The 14,160-nt window shown below is 35.3% G+C and overlaps 1 protein-coding gene across 17 annotated transcripts in view; it reads left to right on the forward strand.

The window, feature by feature from the left end:
- Positions 1-14,160, forward strand: part of FRYL (FRY like transcription coactivator) — a 152,005-nt gene that overhangs the window by 88,188 nt on the left and 49,657 nt on the right. For 16 of the 17 annotated variants that reach the window (XR_011725806.1, XM_071743601.1, XM_071743600.1 and 13 more), the window contains 17 exons: positions 161-293; positions 546-653; positions 1,430-1,667; positions 2,352-2,537; positions 2,637-2,723; positions 3,507-3,775; positions 4,189-4,384; positions 5,112-5,236; positions 6,195-6,252; positions 7,255-7,346; positions 8,939-9,111; positions 9,646-9,806; positions 10,310-10,420; positions 11,326-11,480; positions 11,723-11,822; positions 12,964-13,132; positions 13,882-14,141. Coding sequence is in view for 16 of the 17 variants with exons in the window: in XM_071743601.1 (XP_071599702.1) it covers positions 161-293; positions 546-653; positions 1,430-1,667; positions 2,352-2,537; positions 2,637-2,723; positions 3,507-3,775; positions 4,189-4,384; positions 5,112-5,236; positions 6,195-6,252; positions 7,255-7,346; positions 8,939-9,111; positions 9,646-9,806; positions 10,310-10,420; positions 11,326-11,480; positions 11,723-11,822; positions 12,964-13,132; positions 13,882-14,141 (2,621 nt within the window). In the remaining variant the exon portion in view is untranslated. The remainder of the gene's footprint in view (positions 1-160; positions 294-545; positions 654-1,429; positions 1,668-2,351; positions 2,538-2,636; positions 2,724-3,506; positions 3,776-4,188; positions 4,385-5,111; positions 5,237-6,194; positions 6,253-7,254; positions 7,347-8,938; positions 9,112-9,645; positions 9,807-10,309; positions 10,421-11,325; positions 11,481-11,722; positions 11,823-12,963; positions 13,133-13,881; positions 14,142-14,160) is intronic. The other variant, XM_071743588.1, reaches the window with a different exon arrangement.

Consider the following 14,160-nt stretch of genomic DNA (forward strand, 5'->3'; position numbering starts at 1 on the left):
AACACGCATTTTTTCTGACACTTGAAGTGTGTGTTTCATGTCATCTTTTGTACAGGAAGAGAACTGTCCTAAGCTGAATAAGTGACAAATATTTTTATTAAAATGTGAAAAATAAATAAGAACAAGTGAAAGTGGTGATCAGAACTCTTTGGCTTTTCAGGCATGTCCATATACTACCCTCAAGTCAGAAAAGCACTAGACAGCATTCTTCGGCATTTGGACAAAGAAGTTGGAAGGCCCATGTGCATGACAAGTGTGCAGATGTCTAATAAAGAACCTGAAGACATGATTACGTATGTACTGAATTACAGGATTTTCACTGTCAAAGTTAATGTCACATTATTTTTATGCTAGAATGTTGCTCATGTCATTTTTAGTGCATTGTAGTTGTTGGCTTACTACTTGACTATTAAATGAATGCTGATTTCATTAGTTAATGATAAAAAAAAATTGTGGACTCCTTAGTTTTGACATGAACTTGAAAGCATTTGTGGTGTGCTGAAGTAGATGCCTTGTTTCTTTCACTGACCACATACTTTTTCTAGGGGTGAGAGAAAACCTAAGATAGATCTGTTCAGAACTTGTATTGCTGCTATCCCAAGACTGATTCCAGATGGCATGAGCAGGACTGACCTCATTGAATTGCTTGCAAGGTAAGGGAAATTAAATTCAGCTTGTAGTGGATGTGCCTTTTTAGATACTGTGTTTGGGCAAGAGTTTGTCAGTGCATTATGTGGTGTGAGTCCAGTGCATACAGAATCCATTCTTTCTACCTTCTTTAGCTGCTCAAGTGTTACTGGCTAGCATAGCATGAGATAAATTTACCCTATCTACACTTTCTTCTAGAGAAATTTCTTTGAAAAGTAGGAATTTATTTCTGTTGCTTTGTTTTTTGAACTTGCCTTGTTGTTACTACTATCATCCTTTTCCCCTTGCCCCCTTTTTTTCTTTTCATGTGGCACTTGTGGCAAACTTTTTCTTGTTCTCTGCTAATCCTTTTTTTAAAGTCAAGGGTTTGTTTTGTTGTGTTTTGTTTTTCCCATATCCAAAGTAAAGCTACTTTATCTGCAAAAAATAGTCTTGTTCTTTTCAATTTTAATTTCAAGATAATGTACATCACGGGGTGCCTTCCTGCTGAGCTGTAAGGTGTTTGCTCAGATGCAAGCAAAAATGCTCAGCCCTAACCATGTGTCTTGAAAATTATTTGTTTATACCAGGTTTTGTGAAGTCTTGCATTATTTTGCTGTGGTATTAGTGGCTTCTGTTAATAACCAGTTTCAGATGTATTCTGTGCAGAAAATGCATCTGTGTGGAAGTATTATACATTGTACAGTAAAGAGTGATGAGTTAGCAGCAGAACTTCAATTTGTAAAGTCTGGTTAAGCGTATGCCAATCTAGGGTGATGATACAAGTATTTTTTCTAAACAGGCTGACAATTCATATGGATGAAGAACTTCGTGCCTTGGCTTTCAATACTCTCCAAGCATTAATGCTTGATTTTCCAGATTGGCGGGAAGATGTTCTTTCAGGATTTGTATATTTTATTGTGCGTGAAGTGACTGATGTCCACCCAACGCTTCTTGACAATGCAGTAAAAATGTTAGTGCAGCTCATAAATCAGTGGAAACAAGCAGCCCAAATGCACAATAAAACCCAAGATTCTCAGGTATTTCTAAATAAGGTCACTTGATGTTAAAATGTGGTTTGAATCTACATAAATTTTTATTAGCAGGCTTTGTCGGTTTTGTTTAGTAATAAAAATTTAGCTTACTTTTCTACAGTGCTTTGAAGATTTTTAGACATTATTTTAAATTGGCACTTTGGCAAAAATACTGCTTTAATATTATTAAGTATTCCCTAAATACTAATTCATGGTCACATTTTTTGCTTATATCAAAAGTCATCATTTGTAACTGGAAATACATTAAATAGGAGCAGTTAAGCAGTAGAACTAGATAAAAAGCACCATTTTTCACCAGCAAACAGATATGCTTCAAATCATTTATACTTATACAATCCCATGTGTAAGAGTGTAATTTATTTTTAATTTTGCCCTCACTGCATCATTGTCATGAGAGTGTGAAACAAGACTTTCCTTGTGCTAGACACTGTAAAGCCAATATAGCTTGATACTATACCATTCTCATAATGCAAAATTTGACTAGTAGCCAAACAGAATCTTAATACCTTATGATTAGTTCTGCCATCACCAATAATGGATCTAGCCTGGTTGTTCTTACTTTTTCCGAATGTGCTTACCTTCTGTGATTATGTGGGTTTTTTTTTGGTTTTTTTGGTTTTTTTTTTTTTATTATGGTTTTTTTGTTTGTTTTTTTTTTCCCCCCTGTAGCGTGGTGTATCCAATGGGGCTGCACATACCCTTCCTCTGGAGAGGACACTTTATTCCAGTGTATTTCATGTGGTAGAAGGCTTTGCTTTGGTCATCCTTTGCAGCACAAGGCCTGCCACCAGGAGATTAGCTGTCAGCGTTCTCAGAGAAATAAGGGCCTTGTTCATGCTTTTAGATGTTTCTAAGGTAAGAGTTAATACCCCATCCTTCTGACTGCTTAATGAAACTGCTTTTCTTTTTATTTTCTTTGAGGTTTTTTTTTGCTTTCCATTCTGTCTTTTGTAGAGTGATGATGAATTGGCTATAGATGTAATGGACAGACAAAGTGCTACTATCCTGGAGAGTTTCATCCATCTCACTGGGGCTGACCAGGTACAAGAGTTTTTATTTTAAGTTGAATGTAAGATCAGGGAATTCTGCTGAACAGGTTGTATATATTTTAAATTATACTGTCACTATGTTCATGCTAACTTTATCAGCAATTTATCACCTTAAAGCAAATTAACATACCAAACCAAACAAAGCAAAACAAAAACCTCAAAGTGAGCAATGAGGCTGACACCACTGTTGCACACTTTCTGATCAATAGTGTGTCATTGTGACTACCATATACTCAGTGTATCTGGTTTTTCTCATCTCACGTAGATTACAATTTCTGTGCAGCAAAACCCACTGCCTTTTTCTGCAGTGATACAGTGTCTAACCATGTGTCCTTTATCCATGATGAAAGCCATAACTGGCAATGAATAACTGAATTCCACGTTTACATACTTTATAATAAATTCTTAAATACCATGGATATGATCTTATTATGGTAAAACACTTTGAAATTCAGTTGTCAGGCTTCTAGTGTCCAGAATCTATTGGAAGAATGAAGTCATCATGAGTGAAAGGGCCTTTTTCTTCAATGTACTATTTCCGAGTATCTGTTTCCTTCCGAAGCAGCATGTTTATATAACTGTCCACTTTAGGAACTTCTGTAATAAAAACCAAAACCCAAACAAGAAAACTAGCCACCACCACATAAGTTGTGTTTTATCTTTTCCAGATGTGGTTTTGATACTAGCACTTTATTAGACACTTGACAACAAGGAGATTGTTGTGTCATCTACATGGATATTAAATATTGCCTTGTTTGCTTTTTTATTTACACAGACTACTTTACTGTACTCTCCCAGTTCAATAGATTTACAGACTCTGGCTGACTGGAATTCCTCCCCAATCAGCCATCAGTTTGATGTGGTCAGTCCATCACATATATGGATATTTGCACATGTGACTCAAGGCCAAGATCCATGGATTATAAGCCTCTCCAGCTTTATGAAACAAGAAAATCTTCCAAAACACTGCCCAACAGCTGTAAGCTATGCTTGGACGTTTGCTTATACCAGACTCCAACTACTGTCTCCACAAGTGGATATAAAGTAAGTTAATTTCTAAAATAAATAAAATGGAATACAACAATATTCTATTAAGTGTTCTTTCAAGGTTTATCATCGTTGTAATGACATTATGTTTCAACAAGGGGACATAAGCACTGTTAATATTTTCTTTGGGTTTAATTCAGCTTTAAATAACAAAAAATTAAGGAAGTTCTGTCTGGAAAAGTGCATAAAATAGTTTGATACAGTGTAAAGAGTAATTAATGCCTTCAGCCATATTGTGGTTCAACAGATTTGACTAAAAATCATATATATATTGATATACATGTATATTATAAATAATTTAATAGTAAATGCATTAACCATCTTGGAAACAATAACGCTGAAACCTGGTAAGCTTTATTTACTATACTGAGGTTTGTTTTTTTTTTTCTTTTTTCCCCCCTTCTGAATAGCAGCCCTATCAATGCCAAGAAAGTGAATACTACCACAAGCAGTGACTCCTATATTGGGCTCTGGAGAAACTACCTGATCCTTTGCTGCAGTGCAGCATCTTCTACAAACTCCTCCACTTCCACGGGCTCTGTGAGATGTTCCCCTCCTGAGACGCTGGCGTCTACCCCTGACAGTGGTTACAGCATCGACTCAAGAGTAGGTTCTCCTAATGCTTACTACTGGTTTGGTTTGGTTTTTTGGACAGTAGTATCCTGCAATTCTGAGCAAATAGCCTCTCCCTTAAGTAAATGAAACAGTGACCTATTCAGGCATGATGCATCTTGTTACCTTTTTCCCCCATCACTGACAGTTTTCTGCTTGCCTTGCTTCATGTCACCAGCAGGTTTGGGGGGTTTTTGGATTTTTTTTTTCTTTGTTCTTTTTATTCTTCTCCTTTTTGGATTTCTGTATAAGGTACAGGTAAAAATAACTCTTGGACTACACAGGAAATTTTTGGCAGAAGCAGGCTATCCCATTTGTTTGTTACCAAGATTCTTTCCCAAAATCTGAGAAAGTGTAGACTGAAAGCTTTGTTCTCTTTGAAAGCTGCGCTGCACTCTAAAGAGTTGAGCACTCTTGAGAGTTGAGCAGTCTGTTTCCTCTCCCTAAGAAGGACAGATACAGTAAACATGAAAAGCATCTGTTTATTCTGTTGAGGCCTTCTGACAAAGAAACTCCAATTATACAAGGAATGGAGAAGTAGTTTACACGCTGCCTTATGATTTCATCAAATCTTGTTTTTTGTCAAAGATTTTAATTTTTAAAATTTTAAAATTCACTAATCAGCATGAGAATAGTATAAAATTGCAGCAAATGTTTTAATGTCCCATGACCTTATTGTTTGCTAACTACTTTGTTGTGTTATTTTCTGGTTTTCTTCTAGATAATTGGCATTCCATCCCCTTCCTCCCTGTTCAAGCACATAGTTCCAATGATGCGCTCTGAGAGCATGGAAATTACAGAATCCCTTGTACTGGGACTTGGCAGGACCAACCCAGGAGCTTTTAGGTAACCATTGTGTTTCATCTGGGTTTGTGGTCATTGATGACAAAGGTGGGGAATCGGAGCTCAGAAAAAAATGTGTTTGCTTTGTTTTCTTTTAAGAATTTCAAAAAAGCTGTTAAAATTATTACCATTGTCTTTCGTAGCATTTAGTGGTGTGGTAAAGATTATTAGAGGTTGAAATAATTTTATGTAGAAGTCACATCTGTACAAATTAAAATAAGTCAAAACAGCAAACAACAGCCTCTCATTGGTATTAAAGGCTGCCCTTACACAAAATAAAAGACTGTGTGGACTACTAATATTTGAAATATTAATCGTAATCATGTTTGTGAGTGTTACTAAACTGGTGTTGCCACCAAACATATGGTTCTGAGCTCTTTGTGTGTAGGAGATACTTGATAACTATATTCTAAAAAGATATTTTTTTGATCAAGTTGAAAAAAATTCCAGTTACAGATGTTTTCTGACTGGTGCTGAAACTTCTGGAAGTTTGCAGTGTATCCCTCTCCCCTATCTCCTTCTCTTAAGAGGGTAATCCTCTGTAACTTCATAACTGATACCTTTCTCCTCTGTTGTACTGATGACAGTGGCTTAGTTTGGTAACTGTGATCTACAGAAGTATTAAATCTGTGCCAAATCACTTGTCCTGTCACTTAAATTTTATATATTCCATTCAGCATACTTGGATTTGGCACATACTCCAAAACTTTTGTGTACCATATTGTGACAAGACTTTATATAAAGGCTGAATTCAAAATGGCCTGCTGAGCCATTATGACAATCTTACCTCAACTGAAATTGACTTTTTTACAGATCCTGACATACTGTACTGTTAATATGTAGTAGAAATCCACTGGGGTGAAAAGGGAATTCTAAATGTGGTTTCGCCACAAATTCTTATTCTCTTACAGAGATGTTAATTTAATGGTTGTTTTTATTCTTTTAATTCTCTTTAATTCAGGGAACTAATAGAAGAATTACATCCTATAATTAAGGAAGCACTTGAAAGAAGGCCAGAGGTAATCAGATATTTTCCACTGTATTCAGTATGCAGTTTAACTGTCTTCTCACAACTGGTAGTAAGCAAAACTTACATTGTTTTAATTTCTGCACCAAAAAATTGTCAGTATACCTGATAAAAAGGTGGTAAGTTACATTTTTAATGATTGTGAAGTGTTTTCATTAGCTTTGTGTTTGTTTTGAGCTCTGTATTATTCCTGTATCAGAGATTATGTTTCAAATTATGAAAAGACTACTGTGACCTATTCTATATTCTTGTAATTCCTTTTACCTAAGTGTAGTTTACACAATTGTTATTTTATTGTATCATCAGTAACATGCCCACGGGTATGAGTATCTAAGACATAGAATTGAGTTCTACTGTCTACCAACTTGGTTAATTTTTTTGAATGGGAAAGTCTGTAAGCTCACCTGAGGGACTGCTATGACAAAAAGTTTTCTCGTGCCCAGCATGTTTTCCAGCAGGGTTTAGAAACCCCAGTAGATATTAATTGAAATAATAATCTCTGCAAACACAATCTCAGGTGATTACTAAGTATTTTTTTTAGTAACTGTCTTATTTTTACTTAGTAATAAATAATAATAAATTATTCTTACTAGTGATTAATAATTATTGATTATGAGAAGGAGCATTATTTACGTTTCAGCATGTTAGTGACCGTAGTGTGTATATTCAGCCTTGCCTGCAAATATGTAGAAAAAATAGCATTTCTACTTCAATCCATCACTTTGTGTGTTGCAACTTTGCAACAGGAGATTGATAGAAACCGTATTATTTTGATACGACATGCAATAGCAGACCTACTGTATCTTGGAGTTGCAGACGGGAAAAAATTTGTTAACAGCCTGGTTTTTTTTTTTAATTGCTAGCATTATAAAAGGTTGGCTCCCCTGATAATTGATGTCAGTTGTAGTACAGATATAATAATGCTTTTATATGTCATGCTGGTTTTATACGTAGTTTTTCCTCTGCTTCATTTAATTTTGTTTCCTCTGAACAGAATATGAAGCGGCGCAGGCGTCGAGATATTTTACGAGTACAACTAGTACGAATATTTGAACTGTTGGCAGATGCTGGTGTCATTAGTCACAGGTAGGGGCAGCACTGATGCTTCTGAATTAAGTCACTAGTATTCTTATAACCCAGGATAATAAGCATGCAAAATTCTTCAGTGAGTTTTATTATACTGCAAAACAGATAGATGGGGTTTTATAGAACTTGGAATTTTGCTGGCTTTGTAATCTCTCCTTCTCCCATGCTTTTTATTACAGTGGTCTGTGTTTTATTCAAAATGCTGCTATTCCCCAGGACATGGCTTTGAGCAGGCAGCGTGTCATGTTCCTTTTTCTTTGCTTGTGGTAAACATCACACCAGTTATATGAATGAGAGAACACAAGTTAAAACTATTCCATAATCAGTCTGGAATTCTTCCTCTCCTGTAGTCCAGATGCTAGTCAGCATGTCCTATGCAGCAAAGGCTGCTGCTCATTAATACTGGACCTTTTCTTAATGAGGGAGGCAGAATACTAACTGAGTTAGTTTGTTTTTTTTTTCTCAGTTTACCCTACTTGTATAGTGACACTTTGAAACAAGACTTAAAAATCTAGAATAAGTTTTACAGGTCTCTTAAATTTTTTTTTCCTATGCAGATGCAATAGCAGGCTAGGAAATGGTTAGGCTTGCTCCTCCCATTTGGTAAAACATTGATACTTAAATATTTATTGTTGGCCATAGCAATGTAATCAGTGTGAAATTTTCAGTCTTTAGGCATGCTACTACAGTTTATTTTAGAATCTTGTCTAAAATCATTCTTAAAATGCCTTTCTTCCTCTTGGCATGCTGATTTTTCAGAGTGCAACCATTAAAATCATACTTTCCCTTCTTTTAAGGTGCTGGTGTTTAATTAGCCTGTGTGAAGTATCTCCTAACTGTAGTCTGCACTCTGGAACTTTGTCAGCTTCTCTCTGAGGCCAGTCTGACTCTGTTCTGGAAGCCATTATAGCATAAACCTCCTTATCTTGCCTTTGGTGTGCAAGGCATACTTTGTAGTTGTCTTCACTACAAATGTGTAAAGATGGTGGAGGGTGCTGAGGGGAAAGGAATCACCCTTCTAACAATTGTTTTTCAAAGGAGGGCAGATTTGAATCACATGCAGTATTTAACCTCCTTATTTAGTTTGAGTACTGACATCTAGTCAGATACTAAAGCAATGATGATGGGAAATGAATATATAAAATTAATAAATTGCTTTAATCTGCTAATTGTCAGTAGCATGTCATGAAGTACTGAACCTCTTGTCTGAATTCCAGAAATCAATATCTAATATAAATGTCTACAGTCAAGTGGTAGTAGTAATTTTTTCAGGTTTGCAAATTGCATAGTTTTTCCATGAAGGATGGTTTGGCTGTTCGGGGCTTGTATTTTTTTAACACTTGTTTCCAGTATAGTAAGCTAATTCTTTGGAAGGATGACTGATTCTGATAGTGTGGGTTGATTATTTAGTTTGCTTTCAATTTTTTCTTCCTTTTTTTTTTTTTTTTTAATTTCCTGCTCACTGGAGCTTTTTCTTCACCATTGAACTAGAAGCTGGATGAAGAAATTACTTTAAATATTTGCATGACGTTTTCAAAAATTATTGTATGTATTTGTCATACTATTTGATTTTTTTTTATTTTTATTTTAAGTGCAAGTGGTGGCCTTGATAATGAAACACATTCCCTCAACAACACTTTACTTGAGTATGTTGATCTAACAAGACAGCTCCTAGAAGCAGAAAATGAAAAGGATTCCGATACTCTGAAAGATATCCGATGCCATTTTAGTGCCTTAGTGGCAAATATAATTCAAAATGTTCCAGGTATGTAAAAATGTTTTAATAACTTCTGATTACTGTCTTTGGTATGTAGTACATTAAAAAAACTGAAAAAAACAAAAATACCCCAACAAACAAAAAACTACAACAAAACCTAAAGAAACACAAAGGTGCTTTTTCTCTGACATTTCAGAATACTTTGATAAAAATAATTTATGCCATCATTTTTCTATATAACTTTAGCAACATGAGTTTTTGAGGGGGATTTTTAGTACTGTTTGGAAGCATACAAGAAATTTTCTTACTGACCATAAATCTTATTGGTTAGCAGTGCATTTGAATCTTCTAGACTAATAAATTCTTGTATATAATTGTATAATTGTATATGATTCTTGTATTTTTGTATACTAGTGACACTGAACAGGACAACAGTAAACTTACGTCCAGGTGTTAAGCTGTTGAAATAACATGTCTTTACAATATTTTTTCCTTTATATTCATTGCTTTGGGCCTGTTTCTGTTTCATGTACTTTATTTTAAAAAATGAGGAGCATGTTTGACTGTTTGCTTTTCTTACAGTGCACCAGAGAAGAAGTGTCTTTCCACAGCAGAGCCTACGCCACAGTCTGTTTATGTTGTTCAGTCATTGGGCAGGTCCTTTTAGCATCATGTTTACCCCCCTGGACAGATACAGTGATAGGAACATGCGAATAAACAGACACCAATACTGTGCATTAAAGGTATTTTGGCACCTTTTCAACCTTGAAAATAGATTGTTGATTTTTTTCTAATGCAGATTTAACATTTGGGCGTTTTGAATGTGGTTTCCACATTCTGGTTACTATTCATGACTTTGTTCTTCTTCTCTTTTGCGTACATGTAAATTTATTTTTTCACATAGTATTACACTTGCTAGAGGACTTTCTTAAAGTTACTACTAAATGTTCAGTTCCCGGCGTTTTAGTACTCAGTTGTGTAGGGACAAAGATTTTCATGTAAAAGTACATTAAGAATCTTAACTGACATACTATGCTTGCATATGTAATAATTTCAGTATTGCCAGTTGAGGAAAATATGTCCTGTTGTTTTCTTGAACTAGAAGTTAAACAGGTTTTTTATTAGCCTTGGTCTTCCTCTCTTAAATGAGTATGAGTTAGTTTTCTGAGTATTTTAATGGACTTGATAAAAGCACTTGCTGTATCTGAGTTTCTAAAATATAGTGTTTTTCAATTACTTTCTAAAGGCCATGTCAGCTGTACTGTGCTGTGGCCCTGTTGCAGATAACGTTGGGCTCTCATCTGATGGCTATTTATACAAATGGTTGGATAATATTTTGGATTCACAAGATAAAAAGGTAAGTGCAGGCTAACTCAACACTGATTTGCAACTATCTGTGCCTTCAAGATATGCTTTGATTTTTGCAGTCAGATTGGCCTACATGCTTTAGAGTGGCTTGAGCTCAAAGCTGGTTTAGTACTGCTCCTTAATATGTGTATTAAAGTTAATATGTGACAGTTTTTGCAATGTCCTTAATATGAGTATTTGCCCTACTGAGGAAGGCAGTCCTTAATCACATCTTAAGAGCAGACAAAACAGAATTTAAGAGGAAAGGACAAGGACTGAAATGCTTTGTATCCTTTAAAAAAAATCAGCTAGGTTAAGTTGCAGTAATAAGCAGATATTTTAGAAATTTAAAGGTGATGAGATTTTGAACATGAACTCCTGTAAGTCTGTATTGTCCATTGTGGGTCCTGCACAGTTACAATGACCAAGCTTTACATCTAAACATTAAGGAAGATTTAGATTTTAAAGACAGGGCCTCCATTGCACTAACACTAGAAAAATGCAATTCCAGTGATCTGCTTTGATTCAAGAGAACATGCAAGTCTCCACATAGACCTATCCCATGTATCCCACTGGAATTCCTTTGTGTGCTTAAGTGCTTTTCTGTAGCTGATGCATTCAGGTCAGTGTTCAGCTTGTTGCAAATTAGAAAAGTAAATGGAGCTGAGGGGAAAAAAAAGCCAGAACTAGTTATTTGCTTCAGTAGTTTATGACTGTGTGTGCAATGTTAAACAGTTTGATAGAATTACCTGTTGCTTTAACCCGTGGTCTCATTGTTTTTGAATGGAACAAATTCTGTATATTCATTGTTTTTTTTATTTTATGAAGTATCTGTTTCCCTATTTTATGCCATTTTTGCAAGTTGGTCTTGTTTCTGTATTTGTAAATAGATATTGGTTCTTTTCTGGAATACAGGTTCACCAGCTAGGCTGTGAGGCAGTCATGCTGCTCTTAGAACTCAACCCTGACCAGAGTAACCTCATGTACTGGGCTGTAGACCGGTGTTACACAGGATCCAAGCGGGTGGCTGCTGGCTGTTTTAAAGCCATCGCCAGTGTGTTCCAAAACAGGTACTTAAGTATCTTTCAAAACTTTGAACTTTTCATTTTCAGATTGTACTTTCATGTAGAACTGAGATTTTTTTTCTCACCTGAAAAGATCATCCCTGTTTGTGTGTATGTGTTAACAGAGAAATTTTTCAAAACACTACATTATGTTCTATCAGATCACATGTAAATTGAGCTCTAATAAACTCACATCTTAAAAAGCCCGGTGTAGTTTTGCTTATTTCACACTTGCAATTTTTCCCTAGGGACTACCAGTGTGATACAGTGACCCTCCTGAATCTGATTCTATTTAAAGCAGCTGATTCTACTAGGGCTATCTATGAAGTTGCTATGCAACTATTACAGGTATGTAAGTTAATTTTTTTTTCTTTTCAAATAGGAATTATCCCTGTGTGTTTTAAAAAAATAAATGTTATTATTTGATTGTCCCTTCATTAATTAATACAGGGTATATATGTTTTTTCTTCTCTGTTTTTATGCATAGTTAGGCCAGATCCTTACTTGGCACAAATAGACTTCCATAGAAGTGTGTCTGTTTTAATGAAATAAGCTCTCAAAACATGAATTTTCATAATATCTGCTTTTTCAAGAGGCAAGACCTAAATGTAGATTCATCTGTTTTGGCCCTGAAACAGCATGGTATATCGCTGCATTTGTCCTAAAGCACCTCAGAGGGAAGTGTGTTATTTCTTGTCACTTTACCGTTTGCTGGGGCAGTGGTCAGCTTTCTGGTTTTTGTATTAGTACCAAACATTTTTTCATCCACCTGTGTGGAGAGATGACAGTAAAAATCTTGTTAGGCATTTAATTTATTTATTTGTGTTCCTTTGCAAGGTCATTTAGGGATCAGCTTAAGCTTACAGGCAGCATAAGTATGTAAGAATATAAATAAATGTGTGCTGCTTGTGTCTCAGGCCACAAGTATTGGAGGTTTTTTCAAAGGCTTTTATTGTCAGCCAAGTTCAGTTGTAACATCCCCACTGAAATCACACCTCTTTTGATATGTCAGCACTCACACCACCTTCCCTTCAAGCCCTTTTCTTTCTTTTCAAGTGTAAACCACTGCTTAAAATCAGCCAAAACTGACCTAAAGTATGACTGCTTTAGCTTCCTACTTCCTTCTGCCACATCAAAGATTACATTGCTCCTATCCATGCCTCATAGATGAGAAGAAAACGATGCTGTTTGGAAATACAAGTGTTCAACAGTATTCCATGTTTTGTTTTACAGAAATTTATATTTAAAGTGGTATTTTTTGAAAGCAAATTTCTGAAACTTATTTCGGGAAACTCATCAAGTGGAGTGAGTCTTAGTCTTAGCTGATTTTCTATGAAATTACCAGAGTGTTGATGAATGCTGTAGATATGTGGTGATCTTCACAGACAGGAATCATTAAATGAGAGTTGATACATGAATTTAGAAGTGATATTCTGTTTTCCACTCTAGATCTATACTTTGCTTCAAATTCTGTCCGTTACTTTTGTAGATCTTGGAACCAAAGATGTTCCGTTATGCTCACAAACTGGAAGTTCAGAGGACAGATGGAGTTTTGGGTCAGCCTTCTCCGTTGCCACATCTGTATTCTGTGTCATATTATCAACTGTCAGAAGAATTAGCAAGGACTTATCCTGAACTAACACTTGCTATCTTCTCAGGTATGGCTTTGAAACAAAACTAAAAACTTAATTGCGTCAAAGCATTGTACAAAACCGGTAAATCTTATTTTTTAATAACTTATTTACATGTAACCCACAAAAATGAGGACAAGAGGATAAAATAATGAGTGGAGAAAATGGAATTTATGGAGACACTTTACATTGACTTGTATTTGAAATATATTAAAGAGTAAAAAACGTGAATCAATGATACTTTTACAGATTTTCTGATTGCTATGAAAAAACATATTAGACAAATAATTTGCAACCATAAAAAAAATATTATTCTATTGTTCTTTCTAGTGTTTTCGTATTTACTGGAGGTTGCTTAAAAATATTATTCCAGAGAAGGTTGAAACAAATACAGAATAATTACCTCTCATGTAAATTAAAAACAACAAACTACATGATGAAAAAGAAGTTTTACATACTTTTTTGCCAAAGTTGGTACATTTTTGCATGCTCTAGGTTTTATATTCCCTCCTCTTATTAGAGGTGTGTATATATATATATATATATATATGTATATAAATATGGTTTCATCAACATACTGTTTGTCAGCAGTGTCTTCAATCAGCTCTGCCAAAGTCTGCAGACTTTGTCATTATGAAATAGTGGCAGCAGCTAAACAAAAAAATGTCTATGTATCAGCATTACTTGACAATCAGTGTGGTCTTCTGGGCTCATATTGATGTTGTTACTACCAAAACATTTTGCAATTCATTATCTACCTAATTTTTTAATTACAGAAGTTAGTCAGAGAATCCAAACAGCTCACCCAGCTGGGAGACAGGTGATGCTCCATTATCTGCTGCCATGGATGAACAACATTGAGTTGGTAGACTTGAAACCTTTGCCAACCATCCGTCGTCAAGATGAAGATGAAGAAGATTCTTTGAAAGACAGGGAAATGATGGTAAACAGCAGGAGATGGCTACGAGGAGAAGGCTGGGGGTCACCACAGGCTACAGCTATGGTGCTGAACAATCTGATGTATATGACTGCAAAGGTAAAACTAAATACTTAAG

This window comes from Heliangelus exortis, chromosome 4 (genome assembly GCF_036169615.1).
Source record: "Heliangelus exortis chromosome 4, bHelExo1.hap1, whole genome shotgun sequence".
Classification (NCBI taxonomy): domain Eukaryota; kingdom Metazoa; phylum Chordata; class Aves; order Apodiformes; family Trochilidae; genus Heliangelus; species Heliangelus exortis.